The 12,500-nt window shown below is 34.9% G+C and overlaps 2 protein-coding genes across 11 annotated transcripts in view; both read right to left on the bottom strand.

The window, feature by feature from the left end:
- LOC113819079 (PC-esterase domain-containing protein 1A) overlaps positions 1-7,255 on the bottom strand; it is a 16,506-nt gene extending 9,251 nt beyond the window's left edge. For 2 of the 9 annotated variants that reach the window (XM_070114019.1, XM_027371318.2), the window contains exons 1-6: positions 6,193-6,351; positions 4,250-4,345; positions 3,905-3,987; positions 2,987-3,079; positions 2,415-2,557; positions 1-86 (exon numbers count right to left, since the gene is read on the bottom strand). The exon at positions 1-86 is cut by the window's left edge and continues 68 nt beyond it. In XM_070114019.1, the coding sequence (XP_069970120.1) occupies positions 1-86; positions 2,415-2,557; positions 2,987-3,079; positions 3,905-3,987; positions 4,250-4,325 (481 nt within the window). In that variant the 5' untranslated portion in view covers positions 4,326-4,345; positions 6,193-6,351. Of the gene's footprint in view, positions 87-2,414; positions 2,558-2,986; positions 3,080-3,904; positions 3,988-4,249; positions 4,346-5,470; positions 5,500-5,713; positions 5,845-5,881; positions 5,965-6,192; positions 6,352-6,699; positions 6,813-6,927; positions 7,080-7,116 lie in introns of those variants that run through there. The other 7 variants (XM_070114020.1, XM_070114021.1, XM_070114023.1 and 4 more) reach the window with 7 other exon arrangements.
- A 2,927-nt stretch (positions 7,256-10,182) lies between these two features.
- Positions 10,183-12,500, bottom strand: part of LOC113819081 (uncharacterized) — a 184,065-nt gene continuing 181,747 nt past the window's right edge. The window contains exon 14 of one of the 2 annotated variants that reach the window (XM_070113843.1): positions 10,183-12,458. In XM_070113843.1, coding sequence (XP_069969944.1) covers positions 12,255-12,458 — 204 coding nt within the window. In that variant the 3' untranslated portion in view covers positions 10,183-12,254. The remainder of the gene's footprint in view (positions 12,459-12,500) is intronic. The other variant, XM_070113842.1, reaches the window with a different exon arrangement.

The following is a 12,500-nucleotide window of genomic DNA, read 5'->3' as shown; positions in this document are numbered from 1 at the left end:
GGGTGTCATCTGGCAGCAGACAACGCAGATGTTGAAATAAGTCAACCATATTCTTCTTGTACTTATCTTCTTGCTTGGCTCCCCAGCTTATATAAAAGGAAAAAGAGAAGTGGACCTATTTATTCATTTTATCTTTATTTTTTTAGAAACATCATTTTAAACAAAATTCCCATAACATGATCCAAATAATGGTAAATACCACAATGTAAATTTGAGTCAAAACTAATGACAGGTGGGTTAATGGTTGAAACAAATAAATATGCTAGATATCAAAGGTCATATTACACTATGGTAAAGTACTGTAGTGAAAAGGGTAAAGAGGAGGTAAAGATTAGGATAAAATGTGTTAGACGTTAAAGATTAGAGAGCGTTACAGGATAGTATGGTGGTCATAAGGGAAAAGAGGGAAGCAAGTGAAGCAGAGCAGAGATTTTTACCAAGGGAAGGGTTAAGGGGGTAGGATGACTGAGTGAATTGCATTTTATTTGTGACTGGGGAAGGAAGTATAAATAATGTTTAGGGAAAAGTGATGGCTGTTGGAGAAGTAGGAGGAGAAGAATCGTGGGTGGGTGGGGGGGGGTGTATATGTAAAATGGAAAGGGCTAAGGGGGTAGAGTACTTGAATGAACTGCAGTGTATCTCTGACTGGGGAAGGAATAGGGACATTGTTCATGGAAAACAGAAGTGGCTGTTGGAGAAGTAGGAGGAGAAGAATCCGTGGGATGAGAAAAGGGGACTGGGGAAGGTGGTGAAGTACCAGGAAGAATGTCTGGAGGGGAGGGGTCTAAAGGACACTGCTGTGACAGAAGGGATTCGCATGAGCATTCAGGTGGGGGCAGTAGAGAGGTGGGCTATGTTGGGGGGGAATAAGAGGACGGGGAAAGGGGGGAACTGGAGGAGAGGAGGATGGATATCAGCTAATACTTAAAATGTAGAAAAAGTAGGAACAGATGTTCTCTTGGGTCATCCTTCATAAAGAATAAAACATAAATCTTAAAGAAATTGCAGGAAATCTCCCATCTTATGACATGCTATTCTAAACAGGAAACATTATTTCAGAAAGTCAAGTTTCATCAAACCTGTGCATGAGCCACCAGAAGTCCCTATCCTGGACACACTGCTTTGCACTTTGGTCCAGTGTCTTACTAAAGTTCTTCTAACAAGGGGCTATTCTGAATCCCATATGCTTTCAGTCATATACACAATGGCCTAATGTCTTCTTTTTTTGTCTTATTTATCTCCCACATGGGAACAGAGAAGCCAGAATAAATTAAGTTAGCTTTAACATCTAGTGTTATTGATTTAACTCTTGTATTGGAGCACAAGTGTTGCATATCCTTATGCATATTTACAGTTAAGCTATATGCTTTGAACAACTTTCAGCAGTCTTTCTGCTGATGGTGTCAAATAATTTTCTGAAATTTGTAAAGGTGAATGTAATTGTTAAATTTGTAATTCTAATTCCTTCTAATTGTCTTTCAGTCGTGGATTTACTCTCTTGCAATCCATTTTAATTTGGCCTTAATTTTGTATTTAATTTGGGGTATTTTCTGCTTTGCATCAGTATTTAGGTGTTAGTTTTGGATATTTGGAACTTTAATATATTACTATAGTTTAATCCAGTGATGTAATCTCCCTTCTATAATATGGTATGTTTAGGAATTGTTCAGGTTGTAGTATAGTCATTTTTCCTATGTAAAAAAGTCCATTAATAGTTGGTGTCATCTGAAAGGCAAGAATATAGTTTAACAAGAGAAACACACACGGCTACAAGAACATAAATACTACAAAAAAGACTTTCATTCAAGCTCATTATTGCAACTCAGAGATCAAATCAGTTCAAAAGAGAGAGAGAAAAAATCAAAGTAAAAAACCAGGAACTGTAATGATAAAGTAATAAAGCAGTCAACAAGACAGAGGATAACTATGTCAAAACAAACTTTCATATATCACAAGACTAAATTTGGGAATATATTCTAAGCTTATAGATGGTTCATGCTACTTTCTTGCAGGTAAACAGATGGAAGAACTAGAAAAAATAGGATGATACAGATTATAGTTTATTTACTTAAAGAGATTACTGAAAATTCTAATCATTCTACATCATGAATTCATCCTGTACTTAATTCACAGATGACTTTACATAAAAGTATCACTGGCTTTCTGGGCCTGATGAATAACTTACTATCTGCATCACCACAGCTACCAACAAAAGTTAAATCAGTATTTATAGTACTGTTCTTGATAACTGTAGAACTCTAGTAAATACATACAAGATGAGTAAACAATTACTATGATCTGTAGCCATTGGAGGAAAAAATAAATAAATAAATAAATAAAACAAATAGATGCACAGACAAAGGTTAATACCTTCCTTTCCCTTAGATTTACTTTTACCTATTACTTATATTTACCGTGTTAAATCCCAAATGCAGGAGTTCATGATCACCACATGTGGAATTGGTGCTTCTCCATCCTCAATGGCTTTTAATTCTCTCCTTACAATAGAGGAATAAACTTTTGTGATGAAGCTGTATCGAATACACAAGCCATCACACTGATTTGAAGAAAATAGTGTATATTAATACAAAAATTTGGTTCTCTTCCATATGATCCTTCTCAATATTTGGCAAACTGTATGAACCGGGTAGCTGTTTCAAACTCAAAAAGTATGTTCATCAAAAGATTCTGAATTTTAGAGTATTCTCCTAAAATACAAATTACAGACTGCAAATAGAAAAATTAATCTCTTAATACATTAAATGGTTGTAAAAACTTTTGATGACTATCTTCAGTTTTTTAACAGGAAAAAAATACAAAACTAGACATGGTCAGTTTTACTTTATGAAGTGCAGACATTATAAATCAACCAAATATATTTGGTTGCGACCCACAGATTAAGAAATGCATTAATAAAAAGATGATGGAAATTATCTTGACAAACATTAAATAGAACATACCAAAGAACAAAGCTCTAAGCCCTTACCTCAAAGGCACGGACTTCAACAAAGTCACGTCCAGCCGTATCTTCCCTCGACAACTCAATCACTCTGTCTCCACAGTGGCCTGCACGTCGCGGCTGTGAAAATGATTTCATTAATTTTCTATGTTTAAAAAATAAAATTAGTAATTTCTTCATATTACTCATACCCATTTCTTTCCAAATAATATTAACTTTGGAAATCTCAAGTTATTACAACAGAAAACTTTGATTTATTCAATAACATCAACAGCTATAGAATATCAGTTGCCTCTCAAATCCTATAATCACCATTAAGATTTTATCTCCACATTGCATCTTTCCATCATACATATGTATATTACACTTAAGGTACATTCTTCTGTTCAAGGGAATTCTGTATATGGCAAAGTAATACACACTTTCTTGCAAGATCAGGGATGACTAGACATCTCACAATAAGTATTCAATACCCACCCCATGGAATTATCCAGACATTTTTTTTACAGTAAGTTAGTTGGACTAGAAGAGCTTTTATTTTTTACCTTTTCAATTGGGTAACTCCCCCATCAGCATCATAACAGTAAGCCAGAGTTACCTTTGTCTGAATCTGAACCTTCTGTGACAGATGAGCCAAATTAGCAGCTTGGATGTTACTCTTCGACAAAGATTCATTACAAGAAATTCACACTACTGTTTTTCTTTCTGAGATGTTGGATCCCCAAATCCCTTTGGATCAATAGCAAATCTTGAGATTCTTTTTAAAGGATTCCGTATTGAAAAAGTGAACATAAATTACAAAAATAAAATACTTGTTAAACACTGCTTCTAGCCTTCTTGAACAAAATCTCTGCTTAGGCCCTTAAACAATATCCATTCTCTTTGTTTTAACATCATTAAGATATAGCTTTCATATTTCTATTTAGCACCAAAATGTATACAAACCTTAGGTCTCCTTAGCATCTCTGCTGGAATAATTCCCCCGTATACTAGCAAGTAAATGAGATCTCTGTATATAGACCGCATATCTGCAATATATGATTTTCCATTGTAAACAAATTTGCTCAAGCAATCTTACTTTCACCCCATAAAACAATGATTAACAGAAACAGACTAAGAAGTAAAAAGAATTAATTCATAAAGCTATAAATTTACCTCTTTAGATATCCATACACAGATGTGTTCATAAATACAATGCTTTTATAAAAGAATGCAAATTAAATGTGTAATAATAATAACAACAATGTCTGTTCTTTTAATAATACTTGTTGCCAATGTAGCATAACTTACTTGAATCTCCTAACATCAAAACACTGCGGTTAGATAACAGCTTTGTCACTTCACCTTTTCTGAATATGTCTGCCATTTTTGCCTTTCCTTGCTGCTCTGTAAAAATATGTATATCAAATTTGCTAAAACAAAATAACAGGAAACAGTAAAAAATTATACTAGCATAAGACTAAGCCATGTATATTGCCTCATATCATGACAATGGCTAATGGATGAAACAAATAAATGTGCTTGACATCAAGGGTCATATAGCACTTTGGTAGAGTAATGTGGCAAAAAGGGTAAAAATGAGCTAATGATTAGGATATAATGTGTTAAATATCAAAGGTTATAGAGCGTGTTATAGGATAGTATAAATGGGAAAAGGGTAAAGAGGGGCTGCAAATAAAGTAAATCAGAGATTAGTAAAGGAGAGGGTTAAGGGCATAGTACGATTGAATAAAATGGAGTGTATTTGTTGCTGGGGAAGCTATAGGATACATCATGAGAAGATGAAGGGGGGAGCAGAGCAAAGGACTATTTTTGAGTAGGAAGAGAGAGAAAAACCTTGTCACCATCCTTCCTGTCTGGCCTCACATAGAATGAGGCCTAGTTTGAATCTGAGAACTGCTACCACACATTTGAGTTTACAGGCAAGGCAGCTCCTGTAAAATACATTATAGGAGCCACCATAATTGGTACATGTACTTGAGCAGAGCAATTTGAACAGTCATGACTAGGTTTGGCACATAGAGGGCTGTGGGCTTTGGAGTGACAGTATTTGACTGGGTGGTCAAAACGCCAACATTTTTGACAATAAAGAGGAAGGGGTCAAATTAATCGGACAGGGCAGGACACTCCACCTATATAAAAGGGGATGAAGGAGGTAAGGAAAAGCATAGGAGGAGGAGAAAAGACCTTGCAAAATTAGCTGAGGTGAGGGCTGACGCCAAGGCAGGGAAAAACTCGGAGAAAGATCCTGTGTTCTCTCAGAGTACCTGTTTTGTAGTTAGAGACAACAAAGAAATCTATATACCATTAGCTATTCCTATGAGAAGAACATTAAGACTTGGACCTAGAACCAAATTAGAAAAATCTAGAGTGCTAGAAGAAGGGCAGATAACCTATATGGATATTATTGGCAAGGAGTGGGGAAGGAGTTAGGAAGATGGCACAAAAAGCCTTTGCATAGACTATAGAAGTATCAATATTAGAAAATTAAGGTTGATGTAATGCCACTACCAAGGTTAAATGAACTGGTGGAAGAGAGTGCTGTTAGACTCTGTTCAGACAAGCGACTTTAGTGGCACGAAAGCCAGAAGCGCGACTGCTGGGTCAATGTAAGTGAATAGGAGCGCACAAACTAGTGGCTATTCAATTCCATTGACCTAGCAGTCACACTTCTAGCAGTCACGACACTATAGTCGCTTGTCTGGGCAGGGTCTTAGGGTTTATAATTTTACTTTAGATATGAAGGATGCCTACTTCTAGGTTGTTTTAGATGAACCCTCAAAGGACAAACATTTTCTAATGGGATAATCCTAGGTTCAAACGACTCCCTTTTGGGCTTTCAATCAGTCCAGCCATATCTACACAAAATGCAGGAAGTATTAAGCCCATTACTCAAGATATACTGGATCAAGAACTATTTACATGCGGGCAGACTCATTTAGTCAGATGATTGAGTTATCAAGAAACTTTTCAGCGACTTCAAGAAATAGTCATGGAATGAAGTGTCAGTAAATATGACTGCTATGAGTGAAGTCAAATTTTTAGGTCATGTTTTGTCACCAAAGGCATAAAGGTCGATTCGAAAAATAGTAAAGCTGCTTTCAATGTCGTTTTTATTTATATTTATTCATTTTTTCTTCATCACTAGATTATGATTTTGTATTTGTCAGAAGAATCTTGGATAATAAATGTATTCTTAGAATATAAATGTACACGCTGACACTTCCTCTTACCTAAGATACAGGTGGAGAAAAAAATATTATGGCTATTCTCAAATTGTTATAAAAAGGGGAAATGGCGTTCACTGATTACTGGAACGCTGAGAGAAGTTTCAATAATTTCTAATATCTGTACACTGTTAGGTTACTATCTCGTGTTTCAGGCATAATGTATATTCAATATATTAATCCATATCTCGCGAGTTCTTAGTAAATCATTTGATATCAAATGTTAGTAGATTAGTATCTTTTTTATAACCTATTACATTTTAATTTGATTTATGGCTGCACTCAGATTTGCCTGATTTTTTCGTGGCAACATTTCTGTCGTTTTCTAAACATTAGATGAGAAAGAAAGCGAATATAAATGATAATAGTGAAGCAGAATTGTACTTTGGACTTATTTACATTGCAAAAGATAATTAAAATGTACTTATTCAAAAGTAAAATGTTCATTTTTACTGTACTTCATAAAATATACAAAAAATAGAATATGTAATAATGAAACATTTAACAACATACCTTTATAGACAATGTATTAGATGTATAACTTAAGAAAGGGCAACACTGAACCCGTAAATTTAATTCATCCATTAATGATCAAATATAGAATAGTTACCCCTTAAACTCGTGGCGAAAAATAAATCACCTCCCTTTGATAGCGGTGGCTAAGCCCGCTATGGAAGGTCTCTTTTCGAGAATTATTTTAGAATTATTTATTTAGGCTTTTCGAGAATCATTGCCACTGACCTACGCTCTTTGATTCGCGGCTATAGGAGGTCCAGCCAGATCCTCAAAAAACTCTTTCCTTTGTAGTGGGTATCCTACAGGTGCCATTTGATCGGAATCCCACCAATATGTCAATGGTCGCCGTTGTGCTGTTTGTGAAAAGATGAGTACTTATAATTCAGTCCCAGGTCGATGTAGAGCCTGAGTTACCTTCAGCCAGAGATATTGTACTTTTCCAAGTGAATTTAGACGCATGTAGCTTCCCCGGGCAACGTGCAGCGGAATCCCTGTAACGTAAAAGAGGTAGAGTTCCACGTTGACTATTGTAACTATATTTTCAGATTGCTTCATATGTCGCCTAGTTGCGGTGAATTAAGTCTTCCCCTCCTCAGTCATCTATTTTGTTGTACCAAATGTATAAATTTTATCCTTTTACCATGAGCATGCGTTGTTATGGACCTTTTTAGGTCCTCCATTGGCTGGCGGTTTCCTTCTTTTAGCCAAAGGTCATTCTATTATTCCACGGATTTTATGGTTATGAGGGTCAGATTCGCCCATGAATTTACTGTCAATCTGCTTTTTGTAAATTATTGTTTAAAAGCTTGATTAATGATTCATTAGATTCTGTGTCAGATTAATAACAGTGTTTGTATTGCCACTACAAGACCATATTTTACCATACATACCTGGGAACCGTGCAGAGGGCTTACCTGGCATAGGAGTTCTGAATTGATCCACACAGTGAATAGGTAGTACCATTATTCATTTCTTTGTTGTTCATTTCCTTACCATATAGATTTTCAACACGGCTTGGCTTTTAAAGATATTGATATATCTTTCTAGTGGACACATTCTATTTAACATTAGGTATTTTTGAAAGTAGAAATAGCGAACATGTAAATTCCATTTGACCACGAAGCAATAAAACACTTGTTAGGTTTTGTAACAGTCTTCCAAAACGTACACGTAACCATATGAAGTATATGTTGGTTACGTTCCTTACATGTAATTAAGGACAGTTTACAGATAAGAGAAGTTTACGCGTATGTATACTGTAAATGTCAATGTCTTTAAGTACTTCCTGAGATAGATTTCTTCAGATTAATTTTATGTGACTTGTTTTTACATTCCACCTTCCAAGACATTGAGTTACGTTTCCACTGAAAATTAGATATAATACAGAACTGGATTGATATTTAAAGGGATATCAAACACATTTTAATAGTGTGAAAATATATTTTGGTTTACACTTTGACATCATACTTCTCTGACTAGATATGAATAGAATCAAATAACACTACGCCTTTCATGCCACAAAGCAACGGAGCATACCGGTTAAGTAATCCTAAAGTTGTAAGTGATCAGCTGATAATGTTACAGAAATTAACATACGAGAATAAGACTCCAGAGACTTATTGGGATAGTAAAGCCTATTATGCAAATTATGAAGGCCATTTTAGAATATCAGGACCATGTAATGAAAAAAGTAACTGAACGCCAGAGAAAATGTATAAAATGATATTTTTAAATAATTAACATAATAAATAATTCTCATGAAGATACATATGACTTCATTTTCAAAAAAAGGGTAATATGATACAAAAACAGTTAAGATAATTATAAAGGTGTTCGTACTGATTAATGATGATATTGATGGTAATGATAATGGTTATGGTTACATTGAAGAAACATCATAATAGTAGTGATGATATTGATAGTGTTAATAATTAGGATAATGGTGATGATAATAATGATGATAATAATTATAATTATTGTAATAATTTTGATAATAATGATCATGATGATAATAATGACAGTGATAGTAATAATGATAATGATTATGTTTATGATGTAAAAAAAAGTAATAATTTCAGTTATCATTAATATAACATTATAATATTAAAGGAATAAAAACAAGTGATAAAGATAACTAAACCAATGAAAGCTGCTATAGTTACGATAATGTATAAAAAATATCAATCAAGATAATGTTAATAGCAGTAATATCAATAACAAATATAACTGAAACTAAATGATCATGGTACACATTAATAATTATTATAATAATGATAAGGATAATTATAATAATAGTAATAGTAATAATAATAATTGATAATGATAATAAAAACAATAATTCTGAAATGATAATAAAAATAACGAAAGTTATAATGACTATATCCTGCTATAAACCTGTAATAACAATCTGAATAGGAACAGTAGGCTATTAATAGTAACAGTGGTAAAGTGGCAGCAGCAGCATTAGTAGTAATAATAGTAATAGTTGAAGTAGTGGTAGCAGAAGTAGCAGCAGCAGTAGAAGCAGCAGCAGAAGTAGTGTTAGTAGTAGTAGAAGTAGTAGTAGTAGTAGTAGTAGAAGTTGTAGTAGTAACTGTAGTAGTAGTAGAAGAAGAAGAAAATATAAGTAGTAGATGTAAAGGAAGAAGAAGTAGTAGAAGTTGTAGTAGTAACCGTAGTAGTAGTAGTAGAAGAAGAAGAAATATGAATAGTAGATGTAAAAGAAAGAAGAAGTAGTAGAAGTTGTAGTATACGACATGGTGCGGACAGTAACAGTGGCTCTACTATGATTAATCATTAATAAATATAACAATCAAAGAAATCATGTCAATGATAAAAGCATCGAAGATGACATTATACTAATGTTGATAAAGATATAGTGGCAACAGTTAGAAATAATAACAATGAATGCAATGGTGATAATAGTGACAATGATGATGATAATGATAATTCTACCGATAGTAATGATCAGAAAAAAAATAATTTTAATGATAAATTATAATGATACTACTAATAACTGTAATGACCATACTAAGTGAAATGATAATTACGATGGTCAGAACTGTCACCGTATTATAGTTATGACTAACTATTGTGTCAGAATCATCATTGTACCTTTTTATGAGAGTGAAGGAGTATGACAAACTGGCACAAAATACAACCATTGTCAAAATAAAACATGATTGGCACGCTCCTGATGATAAAAGTTTTTTTTATCATTATATTTCACAGTCCCTTAAGATATGGTCTCTAAATGTCATCAGTTACAATATGTTAATTCCTATACAGATATGTACAGCTTACCAGGCGACAGAACACTGGCACCCGGTTCAGTCTCGGTTCGAGGTTCGTGGCGGAACAGACAACTGCAGTGAACACGGTGAACATCAAACATGATTTGTCCTTTTTTCTTACATATGCTGATTATTATTTTTTTTTTTCCCGAGCATACGTCGATTATTTATTAATTACGAAATATAATTCTTTTTTTTATCATTCGCGTATATCAACCTTTAATTATACAACATAATTATGAGCAATTGTTTGACTCTTTCTTTAAGATGCTTGAAATGTATATATAGTACTGGAAGCCTCATCTTCTTTTGAAAGCAAGCCATAAATCCATGATATTCCCCCCCAAAGTCAGTATTTAGAAGTTTATCAATATGAATATGTGAAAGAGAGAAAAAGTGGTTTTGTTTACAATCGTCATTTTATGCCGTAATGTTGTTGTTTTTCTACTTCGTAATAAACTTTTCCTTCATAAATTTCATCAGGATAATTCAGATTACAATCGTGAACCTGTAAATCATGGTGCAGTGGAGCTCATAATCTACATTTATCATTACCTCATATCCATGATTTCTTCCTTAAAACTAGATTACGAAAATTATTGGCACTTCTGACTACATTTACTACGTACAAAGTCCTGTACCCTGTGCGGCGCATGGCGTACAGGCAACAAGTGTCTAAATCCTGGATCACAATCTTTCACAGTTCACCTACAGCATAATGGCGCTAGGAGGTCGATACATATCAATCTGCTGCTTCTGGACTCTCTTCTAAGGAGGAGGAGGAAGGGGTAAATAAAGGTAAACAGGACAGGCGGAAGGAGGGAATGAATCGAGGAAAGAACAGTAGAAAATATTAGTCTTGATTATGAATATTCTTATAGTATATAGTCATTGTGCATGGTTCCTTACAGGTGAATTCTAGCTAAGGAAATAAAAGTACCTTAGACACTATTATTCAGAATTTTATAAAGTGAATGCTTTGACGATGCTGCATATGTATGTATATGAACTGGGTGATGATGGCATGACAATAAAAATCTTGGCCATAAGAATTAGAATGCGAGATATAATCACTTTGATGATAATGATGATGGGAATCGTGATACCTATGACGGTGATAGTCTGATAATGATATTATAAAGATAATTACATTAATAATAACGTCAGTAATAGTGTCATAGCAACAATGATAATAATGATGATAAGGATGATACTAATAATAACACTGATAATAGTAATAACAATAATTGTAATATATATATCAATAATAATCATATAAATAACAGTAATGATGTTGGTAATGATAATAAAATTGGTGATAATAATAATAATGACAATAATAATAACAAAGATAAAATTAATATCCCTCGTCGATAAAGAGATGCTGATTGTGGAAAGAATAATATCAAAACGATCTTATCATTAGACGTGAAATACAATAATTACATACTAACAGTTATGCACTAACTTAGGTAAATCATAACTTTGCGTATAAGAAGAAATGATAGCAAGACGTGCACGCCACATAATGCACCATAAGTGAGTAGTCAAGAAGAGGTTAGTGTCATGCCTCATGTCTAAACGATGTCCAAGAGAAGAGATTTATGTAACATACAGTCATACGTCTTTTTTTTCCTCTCCCGTCTTTTTGTGGCTCAACTGTCCGGCCTACAGTGATTATCCTATTGGTTAACTTACGTACTAGATATGATGAATACAGTAGTTATGCAGTCACGAACAAACAGCAATACAAATACGGCTGACCATCAACTACATTACAATCTTGCGCAGGACAGCTGTGTTTTTCTTCTGTTTATTGTTGGTTTTGTTTTCATACGAGAAATGCACTCGGGTCTTTCTAAATATTGTTATTCTCTCTCTCTCTCTCTCTCTCTCTCTCTCTCTCTCTCTCTCTCTCTCTCTCTCTCTCTCTCTCTCTCTCTCTCTCTCTCTCTCTCTCTCTCTCTTTTACTTATAAAAAACATTGTCTGTTGTTCCTGGATCGTTTGATATTCGAATTCCTCCAAACAGGGGTTAGGTTTTCACTTTACGAGCGACTGAGGAAAGGCAAAGGGTGTTCGTTCACCTGCATTACGACGTCGGAAAGGTTTCGTCCGTACAAAATAAGTGCCCTTTCGGGTCCTTTAGACGTCATGTCTTCTCGAGCTTCTTGCACTTGAGGCGGGACCTGACCAGCCTCTCCGTCTTGTCCTCCAACACCCATCGCCTCTTCATCACCCGCTTCGTGATAACGCACCGTTATTTGTCTTTGTTCTCCTTCTGTTCCTTCGCGTCCTTGGAATCCTTCGGCTCCTTCCCGTCCTTGTTGTCCTTGGAGTCCTTGGAGGCCTTCGAGTCCTGTGCGGGCACGGTGTCGCACCAGGTGGCCCCGAACCTCCTGCAGCCCTCGATGATCCCCTCGAAGACCTCGTCCCTGTTGAGGATCCCGGCGAAGAAGTAGCCCTGAGGGAGAGCGCGGGTTCAGCGCACGGCTGCGTCTTGCCA

This window comes from Penaeus vannamei, chromosome 35 (assembly GCF_042767895.1).
Source record: "Penaeus vannamei isolate JL-2024 chromosome 35, ASM4276789v1, whole genome shotgun sequence".
Taxonomy (NCBI): Eukaryota; Metazoa; Arthropoda; class Malacostraca; order Decapoda; family Penaeidae; genus Penaeus; species Penaeus vannamei.
The sequence above is the reverse complement of the archived record's forward strand: the minus strand, read 5'-3'. Positions and strand labels throughout refer to the sequence as shown.